The sequence below is a fragment of the Salvelinus fontinalis genome, chromosome 21 (assembly GCF_029448725.1).
Source record: "Salvelinus fontinalis isolate EN_2023a chromosome 21, ASM2944872v1, whole genome shotgun sequence".
Lineage (NCBI taxonomy): Eukaryota > Metazoa > Chordata > Actinopteri > Salmoniformes > Salmonidae > Salvelinus > Salvelinus fontinalis.
This window is the reverse complement of record NC_074685.1, coordinates 9,448,051-9,467,774: the sequence shown is the minus strand read 5'-3', so window position 1 is coordinate 9,467,774 and position 19,724 is coordinate 9,448,051. Positions and strand designations below refer to the sequence as shown.

General features: G+C 41.9%; 1 protein-coding gene across 1 annotated transcript in view; it reads right to left on the bottom strand.

Annotated features, from left to right (window-relative positions):
• The window catches only part of LOC129819154 (collagen alpha-1(V) chain-like), a 166,989-nt gene that overhangs the window by 49,826 nt on the left and 97,439 nt on the right, over window positions 1-19,724 (bottom strand). The window contains exons 14-18 of the mRNA XM_055875716.1: window positions 18,864-19,029; window positions 18,707-18,760; window positions 17,722-17,766; window positions 16,946-16,999; window positions 11,791-11,835 (exon numbers count right to left, since the gene is read on the bottom strand). Coding sequence (XP_055731691.1) covers window positions 11,791-11,835; window positions 16,946-16,999; window positions 17,722-17,766; window positions 18,707-18,760; window positions 18,864-19,029 — 364 coding nt within the window. The remainder of the gene's footprint in view (window positions 1-11,790; window positions 11,836-16,945; window positions 17,000-17,721; window positions 17,767-18,706; window positions 18,761-18,863; window positions 19,030-19,724) is intronic.

Sequence of the window (19,724 nt, the reverse complement as noted above, 5' to 3'; positions counted from 1 at the left end):
TTAGATTGAGTCAGTATTACTACAATATTACTTTGTAACACACAGACAGGCTATAACTTAGTGTGTTTTTGTAGCCTTTTCTAGCTGGAGGGAACATAATACACACACACGCACACACACAGATACACACAGGCACACACACTCACTTTCCTAATGAAAGAAACTGCTGAACCTCAAACTCAAACGCAAATGCCTCGCTTCCCAGTTAATTGACAATCAATTATGTTCCCTGTTCGTAGCGGCTGGGAAAAGACTGTGGATCTTCCATCTCTCTTTCTAATTGGAGCATTCCCAGTGGAGCCACTGTCTGCTCCAGCCAGGCATTCTCTCATTACGGACACACCGCTCCAACAAAATGGACCCGGAATAACTGAGACGCCACGGAGGATTGGGCTCTCACAGGACTCAATACACTCAGTCTAGTCTTCATTAGAGGGCAAGAGAGCATTCAGAGTGTGGAAGTGTGTGAGTGTGGAAGTGGGTAAATGAGTCTTAAAACGATAGTAGTGTGCATTTGATGGGAAAATAGACTGTAACGAAGGAAAAGAAATGATGTGATAGTGTTAGAGTAGGGGATGAAGGGGAAGAAATGGGGTGATAGTGTTAGAGTAGGGGATGAAGGGGAAGAAATGGTGTGATAGTGTTAGAGTAGGGAATGAAGGGGTAGAAATGGTGTGATAGTGTTAGAGTAGGGGATGAAGGGGAAGAAATGGTGTGATAGTGTTAGAGTAGGGGATGAAGAGGTAGAAATGGTGTGATAGTGTTAGAGTAGGGGATGAAGGGGAAGAAATGGTGTGATAGTGTTAGAGTAGGGGATGAAGGGGTAGACATGGTGTGATAGTGTTACTGTAGGGGATGAAGGGGAAGAAATGGGGTGATAGTGTTAGAGTAGGGGATGAAGGGGTAGAAATGGTGTGATAGTGTTAGAGTAGGGGATGAAGGGGAAGAAATGGTGTGATAGTGTTAGAGTAGGGGATGAAGGGGTAGAAATGGTGTGATAGTGTTAGAGTAGGGGATGAAGGGGTAGAAATGGTGTGATAGTGTTAGAGTAGGGGATGAAGGGGTAGAAATGGTGTGATAGTGTTAGAGTAGGGGATGAAGGGGTAGAAAGGGTGTGATAGTGTTAGAGTAGGGGATGAAGGGGTAGAAATGGTGTGATAGTGTTAGAGTAGGGGATGAAGGGGAAGAAATGGTGTGATAGTGTTACTGTAGGGGATGAAGGGGAAGAAATGGGGTGATAGTGTTAGAGTAGGGGATGAAGGGGTAGAAATGGTGTGATAGTGTTAGAGTAGGGGATGAAGGGGAAGAAATGGTGTGATAGTGTTACTGTAGGGGATGAAGGGGTAGAAATGGTGTGATAGTGTTAGAGTAGGGGATGAAGGGGAAGAAATGGTGTGATAGTGTTACTGTAGGGGATGAAGGGGTAGAAATGGTGTGATAGTGTTAGAGTAGGGGATGAAGGGGAAGAAATGGTGTGATAGTGTTACTGTAGGGGATGAAGGGGTAGAAATGGTGTGATAGTGTTAGAGTAGGGGATGAAGGGGAAGAAATGGTGTGATAGTGTTAGAGTAGGGGATGAAGGGGAAGAAATGGTGTGATAGTGTTAGAGTAGGGGATGAAGGGGTAGACATGGTGTGATAGTGTTAGAGTAGGGAATGAAGGGGTAGAAATGGTGTGATAGTGTTAGAGTAGGGAATGAAGGGGTAGAAATGGTGTGATAGTGTTAAAGTAGGGGATGAAGGGGTAGAAATGGTGTGGTAGTGTTACTGTAGGGGATGAAGGGGTAGAAATGGTGTGATAGTGTTAGAGTAGGGGATGAAGGGGTAGAAATGGTGTGGTAGTGTTACTGTAGGGGATGAAGGGGTAGAAATGGTGTGATAGTGTTAGAGTAGGGGATGAAGGGGTTTGAAATGGTGTGATAGTGTTAGAGTAGGGGATGAAGGGGTAGAAATGGTGTGATAGTGTTAGAGTAGGGGATGAAGGGGTAGAAAGGGTGTGATAGTGTTAGAGTAGGGGATGAAGGGGTAGAAATGGTGTGATAGTGTTAGAGTAGGGGATGAAGGGGAAGAAATGGTGTGATAGTGTTACTGTAGGGGATGAAGGGGAAGAAATGGGGTGATAGTGTTAGAGTAGGGGATGAAGGGGTAGAAATGGTGTGATAGTGTTAGAGTAGGGGATGAAGGGGAAGAAATGGTGTGATAGTGTTACTGTAGGGGATGAAGGGGTAGAAATGGTGTGATAGTGTTAGAGTAGGGGATGAAGGGGAAGAAATGGTGTGATAGTGTTACTGTAGGGGATGAAGGGGTAGAAATGGTGTGATAGTGTTAGAGTAGGGGATGAAGGGGGAGAAATGGTGTGATAGTGTTACTGTAGGGGATGAAGGGGTAGAAATGGTGTGATAGTGTTAGAGTAGGGGATGAAGGGGAAGAAATGGTGTGATAGTGTTAGAGTAGGGGATGAAGGGGAAGAAATGGTGTGATAGTGTTAGAGTAGGGGATGAAGGGGTAGACATGGTGTGATAGTGTTAGAGTAGGGAATGAAGGGGTAGAAATGGTGTGATAGTGTTAGAGTAGGGGATTAAGGGGTAGAAATGGTGTGATAGTGTTAGAGTAGGGAATGAAGGGGTAGAAATGGTGTGATAGTGTTAGAGTAGGGGATTAAGGGGTAGAAATGGTGTGATAGTGTTAGAGTAGGGAATGAAGGGGTAGAAATGGTGTGATAGTGTTAAAGTAGGGGATGAAGGGGTAGAAATGGTGTGATAGTGTTAGAGTAGGGGATTAAGGGGTAGAAATGGTGTGATAGTGTTAGAGTAGGGGATGAAGGGGTAGAAAGGGTGTGATAGTGTTAGAGTAGGGGATGAAGGGGTAGAAAGGGTGTGATAGTGTTAGAGTAGGGGATGAAGGGGTAGAAATGGTGTGGTAGTGTTACTGTAGGGGATGAAGGGGTAGAAATGGTGTGATAGTGTTAGAGTAGGGGATGAAGGGGTAGAAATGGTGTGGTAGTGTTACTGTAGGGGATGAAGGGGTAGAAATGGTGTGATAGTGTTAGAGTAGGGGATGAAGGGGTTTGAAATGGTGTGATAGTGTTAGAGTAGGGGATGAAGGGGTAGAAATGGTGTGATAGTGTTAGAGTAGGGGATGAAGGGGTAGAAAGGGTGTGATAGTGTTAGAGTAGGGGATGAAGGGGTAGAAATGGTGTGATAGTGTTAGAGTAGGGGATGAAGGGGAAGAAATGGTGTGATAGTGTTACTGTAGGGGATGAAGGGGTAGAAATGGTGTGATAGTGTTAGAGTAGGGGATGAAGGGGAAGAAATGGTGTGATAGTGTTACTGTAGGGGATGAAGGGGTAGAAATGGTGTGATAGTGTTAGAGTAGGGGATGAAGGGGGAGAAATGGTGTGATAGTGTTACTGTAGGGGATGAAGGGGTAGAAATGGTGTGATAGTGTTAGAGTAGGGGATGAAGGGGAAGAAATGGTGTGATAGTGTTAGAGTAGGGGATGAAGGGGAAGAAATGGTGTGATAGTGTTAGAGTAGGGGATGAAGGGGTAGACATGGTGTGATAGTGTTAGAGTAGGGAATGAAGGGGTAGAAATGGTGTGATAGTGTTAGAGTAGGGGATTAAGGGGTAGAAATGGTGTGATAGTGTTAGAGTAGGGAATGAAGGGGTAGAAATGGTGTGATAGTGTTAGAGTAGGGGATTAAGGGGTAGAAATGGTGTGATAGTGTTAGAGTAGGGAATGAAGGGGTAGAAATGGTGTGATAGTGTTAGAGTAGGGGATTAAGGGGTAGAAATGGTGTGATAGTGTTAAAGTAGGGGATGAAGGGGTAGAAATGGTGTGATAGTGTTAGAGTAGGGGATTAAGGGGTAGAAATGGTGTGATAGTGTTAGAGTAGGGGATGAAGGGGTAGAAAGGGTGTGATAGTGTTCAGAGTAGGGGATGAAGGGGTAGAAAGGGTGTGATAGTGTTAGAGTAGGGGATGAAGGGGTAGAAATGGTGTGGTAGTGTTACTGTAGGGGATGAAGGGGTAGAAATGGTGTGATAGTGTTAGAATAGGGGATGAAGGGGAAGAAATGGTGTGATAGTGTTAGAGTAGGGGATGAAGGGGTAGAAATGGTGTGATAGTGTTAGAGTAGGGGATGAAGGGGTAGACATGGTGTGATAGTGTTAGAGTAGGGAATGAAGGGGTAGAAATGGTGTGATAGTGTTAGAGTAGGGGATTAAGGGGTAGAAATGGTGTGATAGTGTTAGAGTAGGGAATGAAGGGGTAGAAATGGTGTGATAGTGTTAGAGTAGGGGATTAAGGGGTAGAAATGGTGTGATAGTGTTAGAGTAGGGGATTAAGGGGTAGAAATGGTGTGATAGTGTTAGAGTAGGGGATGAAGGGGTAGAAAGGGTGTGATAGTGTTAGAGTAGGGGATGAAGGGGTAGAAAGGGTGTGATAGTGTTAGAGTAGGGGATGAAGGGGTAGAAATGGTGTGGTAGTGTTACTGTAGGGGATGAAGGGGTAGAAATGGTGTGATAGTGTTAGAGTAGGGGATGAAGGGGTAGAAATGGTGTGGTAGTGTTACTGTAGGGGATGAAGGGGTAGAAATGGTGTGATAGTGTTAGAGTAGGGGATGAAGGGGTAGAAAGGGTGTGATAGTGTTAGAGTAGGGGATGAAGGGGTAGAAATGGTGTGATAGTGTTAGAGTAGGGGATTAAGAGGTAGAAATGGTGTGATAGTGTTAAAGTAGGGGATGAAGGGGTAGAAATGGTGTGATAGTGTTAGAGTAAAGGATTAAGGGGTAGAAATGGGGTGATAGTGTTAGAGTAGGGGATGAAGGGGAAGAAATGGTGTGATAGTGTTAGAGTAGGGGATGAAGGGGAAGAAATGGTGTGATAGTGTTAGAGTAGGGAATGAAGGGGTAGAAATGGTGTGATAGTGTTAGAGTAGGGGATGAAGGGGTAGAAATGGTGTGATAGTGTTAGAGTAGGGGATGAAGGGGTAGAAATGGTGTGATAGTGTTAGAGTAGGGGATGAAGGGGAAGAAATGGTGTGATAGTGTTAGAGTAGGGGATGAAGGGGTAGACATGGTGTGATAGTGTTACTGTAGGGGATGAAGGGGAAGAAATGGGGTGATAGTGATAGAGTATGGGATGAAGGGGTAGAAATGGTGTGATAGTGTTAGAGTAGGGGATGAAGGGGTAAAAAATGGTGTGATAGTGTTAGAGTAGGGGATGAAGGGGAAGAAATGGTGTGATAGTGTTAGAGTAGGGGATGAAGGGGTAGAAATGGTGTGATAGTGTTAGAGTAGGGGATGAAGGGGTAGAAATGGTGTGATAGTGTTAGAGTAGGGGATGAAGGGGTAGAAATGGTGTGATAGTGTTAGAGTAGGGGATGAAGGGGTAGAAAGGGTGTGATAGTGTTAGAGTAGGGGATGAAGGGGTAGAAATGGTGTGATAGTGTTAGAGTAGGGGATGAAGGGGAAGAAATGGTGTGATAGTGTTACTGTAGGGGATGAAGGGGTAGAAATGGGGTGATAGTGTTAGAGTAGGGGATGAAGGGGTAGAAATGGTGTGATAGTGTTAGAGTAGGGGATGAAGGGGAAGAAATGGTGTGATAGTGTTACTGTAGGGGATGAAGGGGTAGAAATGGTGTGATAGTGTTAGAGTAGGGGATGAAGGGGAAGAAATGGTGTGATAGTGTTACTGTAGGGGATGAAGGGGTAGACATGGTGTGATAGTGTTAGAGTAGGGGATGAAGGGGAAGAAATGGTGTGATAGTGTTACTGTAGGGGATGAAGGGGTAGAAATGGTGTGATAGTGTTAGAGTAGGGGATGAAGGGGAAGAAATGGTGTGATAGTGTTAGAGTAGGGGATGAAGGGGTAGACATGGTGTGATAGTGTTAGAGTAGGGAATGAAGGGGTAGAAATGGTGTGATAGTGTTAGAGTAGGGGATTAAGGGGTAGAAATGGTGTGATAGTGTTAGAGTAGGGAATGAAGGGGTAGAAATGGTGTGATAGTGTTAGAGTAGGGGATTAAGGGGTAGAAATGGTGTGATAGTGTTAGAGTAGGGAATGAAGGGGTAGAAATGGTGTGATAGTGTTAGAGTAGGGGATTAAGGGGTAGAAATGGTGTGATAGTGTTAAAGTAGGGGATGAAGGGGTAGAAATGGTGTGATAGTGTTAGAGTAGGGGATTAAGGGGTAGAAATGGTGTGATAGTGTTAGAGTAGGGGATGAAGGGGTAGAAAGGGTGTGATAGTGTTAGAGTAGGGGATGAAGGGGTAGAAATGGTGTGATAGTGTTAGAGTAGGGGATGAAGGGGAAGAAATGGTGTGATAGTGTTACTGTAGGGGATGAAGGGGAAGAAATGGGGTGATAGTGTTAGAGTAGGGGATGAAGGGGTAGAAATGGTGTGATAGTGTTAGAGTAGGGGATGAAGGGGAAGAAATGGTGTGATAGTGTTACTGTAGGGGATGAAGGGGTAGAAATGGTGTGATAGTGTTAGAGTAGGGGATGAAGGGGAAGAAATGGTGTGATAGTGTTACTGTAGGGGATGAAGGGGTAGAAATGGTGTGATAGTGTTAGAGTAGGGGATGAAGGGGAAGAAATGGTGTGATAGTGTTACTGTAGGGGATGAAGGGGTAGAAATGGTGTGATAGTGTTAGAGTAGGGGATGAAGGGGAAGAAATGGTGTGATAGTGTTAGAGTAGGGGATGAAGGGGAAGAAATGGTGTGATAGTGTTAGAGTAGGGGATGAAGGGGTAGACATGGTGTGATAGTGTTAGAGTAGGGAATGAAGGGGTAGAAATGGTGTGATAGTGTTAGAGTAGGGGATTAAGGGGTAGAAATGGTGTGATAGTGTTAGAGTAGGGAATGAAGGGGTAGAAATGGTGTGATAGTGTTAGAGTAGGGGATTAAGGGGTAGAAATGGTGTGATAGTGTTAGAGTAGGGGATGAAGGGGTAGAAATGGTGTGATAGTGTTAGAGTAGGGGATTAAGGGGTAGAAATGGTGTGATAGTGTTAGAGTAGGGGATGAAGGGGTAGAAAGGGTGTGATAGTGTTAGAGTAGGGGATGAAGGGGTAGAAAGGGTGTGATAGTGTTAGAGTAGGGGATGAAGGGGTAGAAATGGTGTGGTAGTGTTACTGTAGGGGATGAAGGGGTAGAAATGGTGTGATAGTGTTAGAGTAGGGGATGAAGGGGTAGAAATGGTGTGGTAGTGTTACTGTAGGGGATGAAGGGGTAGAAATGGTGTGATAGTGTTAGAGTAGGGGATGAAGGGGTAGAAATGGTGTGATAGTGTTAGAGTAGGGGATGAAGGGGTAGAAATGGTGTGATAGTGTTAGAGTAGGGGATGAAGGGGTAGAAAGGGTGTGATAGTGTTAGAGTAGGGGATGAAGGGGTAGAAATGGTGTGATAGTGTTAGAGTAGGGGATGAAGGGGTAGAAAGGGTGTGATAGTGTTAGAGTAGGGGATGAAGGGGAAGAAATGGGGTGATAGTGTTAGAGTAGGGGATGAAGGGGTAGAAATGGTGTGATAGTGTTAGAGTAGGGGATGAAGGGGAAGAAATGGTGTGATAGTGTTACTGTAGGGGATGAAGGGGTAGAAATGGTGTGATAGTGTTAGAGTAGGGGATGAAGGGGTAGAAATGGTGTGATAGTGTTACTGTAGGGGATGAAGGGGTAGAAATGGTGTGATAGTGTTAGAGTAGGGGATGAAGGGGAAGAAATGGTGTGATAGTGTTAGAGTAGGGGATGAAGGGGAAGAAATGGTGTGATAGTGTTAGAGTAGGGGATGAAGGGGTAGACATGGTGTGATAGTGTTAGAGTAGGGAATGAAGGGGTAGAAATGGTGTGATAGTGTTAGAGTAGGGGATTAAGGGGTAGAAATGGTGTGATAGTGTTAGAGTAGGGGATGAAGGGGTAGAAATGGTGTGATAGTGTTAGAGTAGGGGATGAAGGGGTAGACATGGTGTGATAGTGTTAGAGTAGGGGATGAAGGGGTAGAAAGGGTGTGATAGTGTTAGAGTAGGGGATGAAGGGGTAGAAAGGGTGTGATAGTGTTAGAGTAGGGGATGAAGGGGTAGAAATGGTGTGGTAGTGTTACTGTAGGGGATGAAGGGGTAGAAATGGTGTGATAGTGTTAGAGTAGGGGATGAAGGGGTAGAAATGGTGTGATAGTGTTAGAGTAGGGGATGAAGGGGAAGAAATGGTGTGATAGTGTTAGAGTAGGGGATGAAGGGGTAGACATGGTGTGATAGTGTTAGAGTAGGGAATGAAGGGGTAGAAATGGTGTGATAGTGTTAGAGTATGGGATTAAGGGGTAGAAATGGTGTGATAGTGTTAGAGTAGGGAATGAAGGGGTAGAAATGGTGTGATAGTGTTAGAGTAGGGGATTAAGGGGTAGAAATGGTGTGATAGTGTTAGAGTAGGGAATGAAGGGGTAGAAATGGTGTGATAGTGTTAGAGTAGGGGATTAAGGGGTAGAAATGGTGTGATAGTGTTAAAGTAGGGGATGAAGGGGTAGAAATGGTGTGATAGTGTTAGAGTAGGGGATTAAGGGGTAGAAATGGTGTGATAGTGTTAGAGTAGGGGATGAAGGGGTAGAAAGGGTGTGATAGTGTTAGAGTAGGGGATGAAGGGGTAGAAAGGGTGTGATAGTGTTAGAGTAGGGGATGAAGGGGTAGAAATGGTGTGGTAGTGTTACTGTAGGGGATGAAGGGGTAGAAATGGTGTGATAGTGTTAGAGTAGGGGATGAAGGGGTAGAAATGGTGTGGTAGTGTTACTGTAGGGGATGAAGGGGTAGAAATGGTGTGATAGTGTTAGAGTAGGGGATGAAGGGGTAGAAAGGGTGTGATAGTGTTAGAGTAGGGGATGAAGGGGTAGAAATGGTGTGATAGTGTTAGAGTAGGGGATTAAGGGGTAGAAATGGTGTGATAGTGTTAGAGTAGGGAATGAAGGGGTAGAAATGGTGTGATAGTGTTAGAGTAGGGGATTAATGGGTAGAAATGGTGTGATAGTGTTAAAGTAGGGGATGAAGGGGTAGAAATGGTGTGATAGTGTTAGAGTAGGGGATTAAGGGGTAGAAATGGTGTGATAGTGTTAGAGTAGGGGATGAAGGGGTAGAAATGGTGTGATAGTGTTAGAGTAGGGGATGAAGGGGTAGAAATGGTGTGGTAGTGTTACTGTAGGGGATGAAGGGGTAGAAATGGTGTGATAGTGTTAGAGTAGGGGATGAAGGGGTAGAAATGGTGTGGTAGTGTTACTGTAGGGGATGAAGGGGTAGAAATGGTGTGATAGTGTTAGAGTAGGGGATGAAGGGGTAGAAAGGGTGTGATAGTGTTAGAGTAGGGGATGAAGGGGTAGAAATGGTGTGATAGTGTTAGAGTAGGGAATGAAGGGGTAGAAATGGTGTGATAGTGTTAGAGTAGGGGATTAAGGGGTAGAAATGGTGTGATAGTGTTAAAGTAGGGGATGAAGGGGTAGAAATGGTGTGATAGTGTTAGAGTAGGGGATTAAGGGGTAGAAATGGGGTGATAGTGTTAGAGTAGGGGATGAAGGGGAAGAAATGGTGTGATAGTGTTAGAGTAGGGGATGAAGGGGAAGAAATGGTGTGATAGTGTTAGAGTAGGGAATGAAGGGGTAGAAATGGTGTGATAGTGTTAGAGTAGGGGATTAAGGGGTAGAAATGGTGTGATAGTGTTAGAGTAGGGAATGAAGGGGTAGAAATGGTGTGATAGTGTTAGAGTAGGGGATTAAGGGGTAGAAATGGTGTGATAGTGTTAAAGTAGGGGATGAAGGGGTAGAAATGGTGTGATAGTGTTAGAGTAGGGGGTAGGGGATTAAGGGGTAGAAATGGTGTGATAGTGTTATAGTAGGGGATGAAGGGGTAGAAAGGGTGTGATAGTGTTAGAGTAGGGGATGAAGGGGTAGAAAGGGTGTGATAGTGTTAGAGTAGGGAATGAAGGGGTAGAAATGGTGTGGTAGTGTTACTGTAGGAGATGAAGGGGTAGAAATGGTGTGATAGTGTTAGAGTAGGGGATGAAGGGGTAGAAATGGTGTGGTAGTGTTACTGTAGGGGATGAAGGGGTAGAAATGGTGTGATAGTGTTAGAGTAGGGGATGAAGGGGTAGAAAGGGTGTGATAGTGTTAGAGTAGGGGATGAAGGGGTAGAAATGGTGTGATAGTGTTAGAGTAGGGGATTAAGGGGTAGAAATGGTGTGATAGTGTTAGAGTAGGGAATGAAGGGGTAGAAATGGTGTGATAGTGTTAGAGTAGGGGATTAAGGGGTAGAAATGGTGTGATATTGTTAAAGTAGGGGATGAAGGGGTAGAAATGGTGTGATAGTGTTAGAGTAGGGGATTAAGGGGTAGAAATGGTGTGATAGTGTTAGAGTAGGGGATGAAGGGGTAGAAAGGGTGTGATAGTGTTAGAGTAGGGGATGAAGGGGTAGAAAGGGTGTGATAGTGTTAGAGTAGGGGATGAAGGGGTAGAAATGGTGTGGTAGTGTTACTGTAGGGGATGAAGGGGTAGAAATGGTGTGATAGTGTTAGAGTAGGGGATGAAGGGGTAGAAATGGTGTGGTAGTGTTACTGTAGGGGATGAAGGGGTAGAAATGGTGTGATAGTGTTAGAGTAGGGGATGAAGGGGTAGAAAGGGTGTGATAGTGTTAGAGTAGGGGATGAAGGGGTAGAAATTGTGTGATAGTGTTAGAGCAGGAGATGAAGGGGTAGAAATGGTGTGATAGTGTTACTGTGGGGGATGAAGGGGTAGAAATGGTGTGATAGTGTTAGAGTAGGGGATGAAGGGGTAGAAATGGTGTGATAGTGTTAGAGTAGGGAATGAAGGGGTAGAAATGGTGTGATAGTGTTACTGTAGGGGATGAAGGGGTAGAAATGGTGTGATAGTGTTAGAGTAGGGGATGAAGGGGTAGAAATGGTGTGATAGTGTTAGAGTAGGGGATGAAGGGGAAGAAATGGGGTGATAGTGTTAGAGTAGGGGTTGAAGGGGTAGAAATGGTGTGATAGTGTTAGAGCAGGAGATGAAGGGGTAGAAATGGTGTGATAGTGTTACTGTAGGGGATGAAGGGGTAGAAATGGTGTGATAGTGTTACTGTAGGGAATGAAGGGGTAGAAATGGTGTGATAGTGTTACTGTAGGGGATGAAGGGGTAGAAATGGTGTGATAGTGTTACTGTAGGGGATGAAGGGGTAGAAATGGTGTGATAGTGTTACTGTAGGGGATGAAGGGGTAGAAATGGTGTGATAGTGTTAGAGCAGGAGATGAAGGGGTAGAAATGGTGTGATAGTGTTAGAGTAGGGGATGAAGGGGTAGAAATGGTGTGATAGTGTTACTGTAGGGGATGAAGGGGAAGAAATGGTGTGATAGTGTTACTGTAGGGGATGAAGGGGTAGAAATGGGGTGATAGTGTTAGAGTAGGGGATGAAGGGGTAGAAATGGTGTGATAGTGTTAGAGTAGGGAATGAAGGGGTAGAAATGGTGTGATAGTGTTACTGTAGGGGATGAAGGGGTAGAAATGGTGTGATAGTGTTAGAGTAGGGGATGAAGGGGTAGAAATGGGGTGATAGTGTTAGAGTAGGGGATGAAGGGGTAGAAATGGTGTGATAGTGTTAGAGTAGGGAATGAAGGGGTAGAAATGGTGTGATAGTGTTAGAGTAGGGGATGGAGAGAAAGTGTGTGAGCTGTACGTCCGATGCAAATGGAGTGTGTGGAGTATTTACACACTACTACTCCGCTTCGCACCGTGCCTCAGAACAGCCCTTAGCTGGGTGTTATCAGTACTTACAATGTTTCCTTTGGGTCCAGGGTGGCCATCCATTCCAGTTACACCCTGCAACACACAGTCAGATGAGATGAAGCTTCTATTTAATACATGAAGCCATACACTCAGGTGAACACAAAGAGAAAAGGGATGTGAACATGGGGAGTGCCTCAAGGATAGACTCAGATATATACACTGTAGAAAGAGGCTGCATTCATTTTGGTGCACTTTACCATATCAATTACCGTCATCAGGAAACATCATATTGGAACAAGAGGAGATTTCTCTCAAGTCCAAATGATGTAGAGAAGTTAAAGTGGAGGACATACACAGTTTCATATCTACAGCCATAACCTTTCTTATCATCTGAAGTATGTACTGTAGATAGTGGATGTGTTATTTACCTATGTACTGTAGATACTGGATGTGTTATTTACCTATGTACTGTAGATACTGGATCTGTTATTTACCTATGTACTTTAGATACTGGATATGTTATTTACCTATGTACTGTAGATACTGGATGTGTTATTTACCTATGTACTGTAGATACTGGATGTGTTATTTACCTATGTACTGGAGATAGTGGATGTGTTATTTACCTATGTACTGTAGATAGTGGATGTGTTATTTACCTATGTACTGTAGATACTGGATGTGTTATTTACCTATGTACTGTAGATACTGGATCTGTTATTTACCTATGTACTGTAGATACTGGATGTGTTATTTACCTATGTACTGTAGATACTGGATGTGTTATTTACCTATGTACTGTAGATAGTGGATGTGTTATTTACCTATGTACTGTAGATACTGGATGTGTTATTTACCTATGTACTGGAGATAGTGGATGTGTTATTTACCTATGTACTGTAGATAGTGGATGTGTTATTTACCTATGTACTGTAGATACTGGATGTGTTATTTACCTATGTACTGTAGATACTGGATCTGTTATTTACCTATGTACTGTAGATACTGGATGTGTTATTTACCTATGTACTGTAGATACTGGATGTGTTATTTACCTATGTACTGTAGATAGTGGATGTGTTATTTACCTATGTACTGTAGATACTGGATCTGTTATTTACCTATGTACTGTAGATACTGGATGTGTTATTTACCTATGTACTATAGATATTGGATCTGTTATTTACCTATGTACTATAGATACTGGATGTGTTATTTACCTATGTACTGTAGATACTGGATGTGTTATTTACCTATGTACTGTAGATAGTGGATCTGTTATTTACTTATGTACTGTAGATACTGGATCTGTTATTTACCTATGTACTGTAGATACTGGATGTGTTATTTACCTATGTACTGTAGATACTGGATCTGTTATTTACCTATGTACTGTAGATACTGGATGTGTTATTTACCTATGTACTGTAGATACTAGATGTGTTATTTCCCTATGTACTGTAGATACTGGATCTGTTATTTACCTATGTACTGTAGATACTGGATGTGTTATTTACCTATGTACTGTAGATACTGGATGTGTTATTTACCTATGTACTGTAGATACTGGATGTGTTATTTACCTATGTACTGTAGATACTGGATGTGTTATTTACCTATGTACTGTAGATACTGGATCTGTTATTTACCTATGTACTGTAAATACTGGATGTGGTATTTACCTATGTACTGTAGATACTGGATGTGTTATTTACCTATGTACTGTAGATAGCGGATGTGTTATTTACCTATGTACTGTAGATACTGGATCTGTTATTTACCTATGTACTGTAGATACTGGATGTGTTATTTACCTATGTACTGTAGATAGTGGATGTGTTATTTACCTATGTACTGTAAATACTGGATGTGTTATTTACCTATGTACTGTAGATACTGGATGTGTTATTTACCTATGTACTGTAGATACTGGATGTGTTATTTACCTATGTACTTTAGATATGGATGTGCTATTTACCTATGTACTGTAGATACTGGATATGTTATTTACCTATGTACTGTAGATACTGGATGTGTTATTTACCTATGTACTGTAGATAGTGGATGTGTTATTTACCTATGTACTGTAGATACTGGATCTGTTATTTACCTAGGTACTTTAGATACGGATGTGTTATTTACCTATGTACTGTAGATACTGGATCTGTTATTTACCTATGTACTGTAGATACTGGATGTGTTATTTACCTATGTACTGTAGATACTAGATGTGTTATTTCCCTATGTACTGTAGATACTGGATCTGTTATTTACCTATGTACTGTAGATACTGGATGTGTTATTTACCTATGTACTGTAGATACTGGATGTGTTATTTACCTATGTACTGTAGATACTGGATGTGTTATTTACCTATGTACTGTAGATACTGGATGTGTTATTTACCTATGTACTGTAGATACTGGATCTGTTATTTACCTATGTACTGTAAATACTGGATGTGGTATTTACCTATGTACTGTAGATACTGGATGTGTTATTTACCTATGTACTGTAGATAGCGGATGTGTTATTTACCTATGTACTGTAGATACTGGATCTGTTATTTACCTATGTACTGTAGATACTGGATGTGTTATTTACCTATGTACTGTAGATAGTGGATGTGTTATTTACCTATGTACTGTAAATACTGGATGTGTTATTTACCTATGTACTGTAGATACTGGATGTGTTATTTACCTATGTACTGTAGATACTGGATGTGTTATTTACCTATGTACTGTAAATACTGGATGTGTTATTTACCTATGTACTGTAGATACTGGATGTGTTATTTACCTATGTACTGTAGATACTAGATGTGTTATTTACCTATGTACTGTAGATACTAGATGTGTTATTTACCTATGTACTGTAGATACTGGATGTGTTATTTACCTATGTACTGTAAATACTGGATGTGTTATTTACCTATGTACTGTAGATACTGGATGTGTTATTTACCTATGTACTGTAGATACTGGATGTGTTATTTACCTATGTACTGTAGATACTGGATCTGTTATTTACCTATGTACTGTAGATACTGGATATGTTATTTACCTATGTACTGTAGATACTGGATGTGTTATTTACCTATGTACTTTAGATACGGATGTGCTATTTACCTATGTACTGTAGATACTGGATATGTTATTTACCTATGTACTGTAGATACTGGATGTGTTATTTACCTATGTACTGTAGATAGTGGATGTGTTATTTACCTATGTACTGTAGATACTGGATCTGTTATTTACCTAGGTACTTTAGATACGGATGTGTTATTTACCTATGTACTGTAGATACTGGATCTGTTATTTACCTAGGTACTTTAGATACGGATGTGTTATTTACCTATGTACTGTAGATACTGGATCTGTTATTTACCTATGTACTGTAGATACTGGATGTGTTATTTACCTATGTACTGTAGATACTAGATGTGTTATTTCCCTATGTACTGTAGATACTGGATCTGTTATTTACCTATGTACTGTAGATACTGGATGTGTTATTTACCTATGTACTGTAGATACTGGATGTGTTATTTACCTATGTACTGTAGATACTGGATGTGTTATTTACCTATGTACTGTAGATACTGGATGTGTTATTTACCTATGTACTGTAGATACTGGATCTGTTATTTACCTATGTACTGTAAATACTGGATGTGGTATTTACCTATGTACTGTAGATACTGGATGTGTTATTTACCTATGTACTGTAGATAGCGGATGTGTTATTTACCTATGTACTGTAGATACTGGATCTGTTATTTACCTATGTACTGTAGATACTGGATGTGTTATTTACCTATGTACTGTAGATAGTGGATGTGTTATTTACCTATGTACTGTAAATACTGGATGTGTTATTTACCTATGTACTGTAGATACTGGATGTGTTATTTACCTATGTACTGTAGATACTGGATGTGTTATTTACCTATGTACTGTAAATACTGGATGTGTTATTTACCTATGTACTGTAGATACTGGATGTGTTATTTACCTATGTACTGTAGATACTAGATGTGTTATTTACCTATGTACTGTAGATACTAGATGTGTTATTTACCTATGTACTGTAGATACTGGATGTGTTATTTACCTATGTACTGTAGATACTGGATGTGTTATTTACCTATGTACTGTAGATACTGGATGTGTTATTTACCTATGTACTGTAGATACTGGATCTGTTATTTACCTATGTACTGTAAATACTGGATGTGGTATTTACCTATGTACTGTAGATACTGGATGTGTTATTTACCTATGTACTGTAGATAGCGGATGTGTTATTTACCTATGTACTGTAGATACTGGATCTGTTATTTACCTATGTACTGTAGATACTGGATGTGTTATTTACCTATGTACTGTAGATAGTGGATGTGTTATTTACCTATGTACTGTAAATACTGGATGTGTTATTTACCTATGTACTGTAGATACTGGATGTGTTATTTACCTATGTACTGTAGATACTGGATGTGTTATTTACCTATGTACTGTAAATACTGGATGTGTTATTTACCTATGTACTGTAGATACTGGATGTGTTATTTACCTATGTACTGTAGATACTAGATGTGTTATTTACCTATGTACTGTAGATACTAGATGTGTTATTTACCTATGTACTGTAGATACTGGATGTGTTATTTACCTATGTACTGTAAATACTGGATGTGTTATTTACCTATGTACTGTAGATACTGGATGTGTTATTTACCTATGTACTGTAGATACGGATGTGCTATTTACCTATGTACTGTAGATACTGGATATGTTATTTACCTATGTACTGTAGATACTGGATGTGTTATTTACCTATGTACTGTAGATAGTGGATGTGTTATTTACCTATGTACTGTAGATACTGGATCTGTTATTTACCTAGGTACTTTAGATACGGATGTGTTATTTACCTATGTACTGTAGATACTGGATCTGTTATTTACCTAGGTACTTTAGATACGGATGTGTTATTTACCTATGTGTGTCATTAGTATTTTGTCGGTGTTGCTATGAGCTGGATCAATTCAATACAATACTGCCAAATCTCTGTCTGAACTGTGAGTGAAAGGAAAGTGTGTGTGTGTGTGTGTGTATGTGTGTGTGTGTGTGTGTGTGTGTGTGTGTGTGTGTGTGTGTGTGTGTGTGTGTGTGTGTGTGTGTTCTAAACGTACAGGGGATCCGGGAGGTCCCTGAGGTCCCTTAGGTCCCAGCAACCCACGAGGTCCCTGGAGAGAGAGAAATACATGAAAATGCCAACATCAATGCCATGATCCATTTCAAAACATAGCAAATAAATATAGAATGTTTGTTAAATGTAAATCTATGATGTTTTTAAAATGATGACAACAATGACAACAATGAATGAATAATGGATTTTCATCTAAAGTATACTTGATGCTTCTTGAATCTCTCTGTACCATCATAGATTGATTTCACTATTCTTGATGTCTGCTGTCTTCACTGTCTATCACACAGTGCTATCTCAGTGCCGTGACTCAGTGCCCCTTCCTCTCACAGCTAGAGTATCTCAGAAAACCAGTGGTGTACCACCCCCTGGTGGTGTGTCTGAAATACTGCACCGCACAATCTATCACTAATGATGCTCTCTCAGCCTTTTACTTTGTCTAACTCGTTTTCTCTCTGCCTATCTCGTTCCTCTTCTCCTTTGGGGAAATCCTGTCAGAGAGGAAGGAAAGCTTGTCTACCAGCCGTGAGGAGAGTAGACTGTGAACAAGAGGAATCTAAGGGCTTCTCACCCTGAGATTCACATATAGGGTCTAGGCTACCTAGTTACTAAACCTGTGTAAAAACAAACTGTGTACATATACCATAAGCTGGACACCATGTATGGATCTGAATCCAGAACGTATATGTCAACACATGCTTTATTAAGTTGTACAGTAAGTGTCACAATGACAGGGGATAGACATCATAAAAAAACACTTACTGGGTCACCAGGCAGCCCCCGTGGCCCGATCTCTCCATCGTCTCCCTGGAAACAGGAAGTGAGATGGTCAGAACAGGAAGTGGGAATTTGGAGTATAGGAGAGAGGGAGAGGGAAAGGGGAGGTGTGAAAGGAGGAGAGGACCGGAATGAAGTGATTGGTCCAGGTGATGGAGTGACATGGGGGTGTCAAAATGAGGCTCATCTACATGACAGATGATAGACACTTAGATCACACACTGACTAATCACACACACACACACACACCATACTGATGTGCTGACCTATGGACACACACACATACATACCATACTGATGTGCTGATCTATGGACACACACACACACACACACACAAACACAATACTGATGTGCTGACCTATGGACAAACACACACACACACACCATACTGATGTGCTGATCTATGGACACACACACACACACACACACACACACACACACACACACACACACACACACACACACACACACACACACACACACACACACACACACACACACACACAATACTGATGTGCTGACCTATGGACACACACACACACACATACACACACACACATCATACTGATCTATGGACACACACACACACACACACACACACACACACACACACACACACACACACACACACACACACACACACACACACACACACACACACACACACACACACACACACACACACACACACCATACTGATGTGCTGACCTATGGACACACACACACACACACACACACACACACACACACACACACACACACACACACACACACACACACACACACACACACACACACACACACACACACACACACACACACACACACACACACACACACACACACACACACACACACCATACTGAGGTGCTGACCTATGGACACAGAGTGGGGAGATGAAGAAACAGAGAGCGAAACTGGGTAGGTATGACAAGAGATGGAGGGAGGGAGGGCAAGTGGTAGTACTTACTCTCTCTCCATCCTCTCCTGTGGGTCCGGGAGGTCCATGGGGTCCAGATTCACCCTAAAGGAACAGACAGAAGATCAGTGGGACATACACATAAAAAAGACATCCAAACACTGTCATACTACAACGGAGCTGAAATAACAACAACAAAGTGACTTACTCTGTGTCCCTTCTCACCAGGAAGTCCAGCCAGACCATCAAACCCTCTGTCTCCCTTGGTTCCGGTCTGACCAGGCATGCCTCTGGCTCCATCAGAACCAGCACGTCCCTGGAAAAACAGATAATTACAACACCCATCAACACTTACACCCGCTTCACCCTCCTTTCTGAAGGGCACAATTCTGCATTGTTTTTATTTAACCTTTATGTAACCAGGAAAGACCCTTGAGGTTAGAAACCTCATTTGAAAGGGGGGCCTGGCAAGAGGTCAGCAGGAAGTAGACTGCGTGAACATACAACACAAGAGCACCATACAATACGTAAGGGATAATTAACAAGAGGCTATGCGTTCCATGGAAAATAATGAACGACATGGAACTAACCTTCCACGGAGTTAAGTTATTTTCCAGAGAACAGATAGAGCCCCGAGTTGATTATCCATTTCATACCATGGCTATAATTTAACAGATTTGCCTCTATAAATGTGTTTATTTGTCAGTAGAAATGTGTTCAACATCGAACGAAGTAGCTAGCAAGTTTAATAGATAGCTACAGTAGATGCCTTTTTAACCAAACAAACTGAATTGCTAGTTTCGCTAACCAAACCAACAGTCCTAGATTGCTATTATGAAAAATCTAATTCAACAATGCCAATAATGTTTTCAATTTGGCTTTTGCTTTCAAAAGCAGCTCAAACATAGAACATGTATGAATGAACTATAGCCATTGAATTATACCATGCTGATATACCGTACGTTAAAGGGAAATAATGCACGCTCTAGAATGCTCTTCAAGCCAATCAGAAACTAGTATTCAACAATGCCATGTTTTAAAATACATCAAAACTACATCAAAACTATAC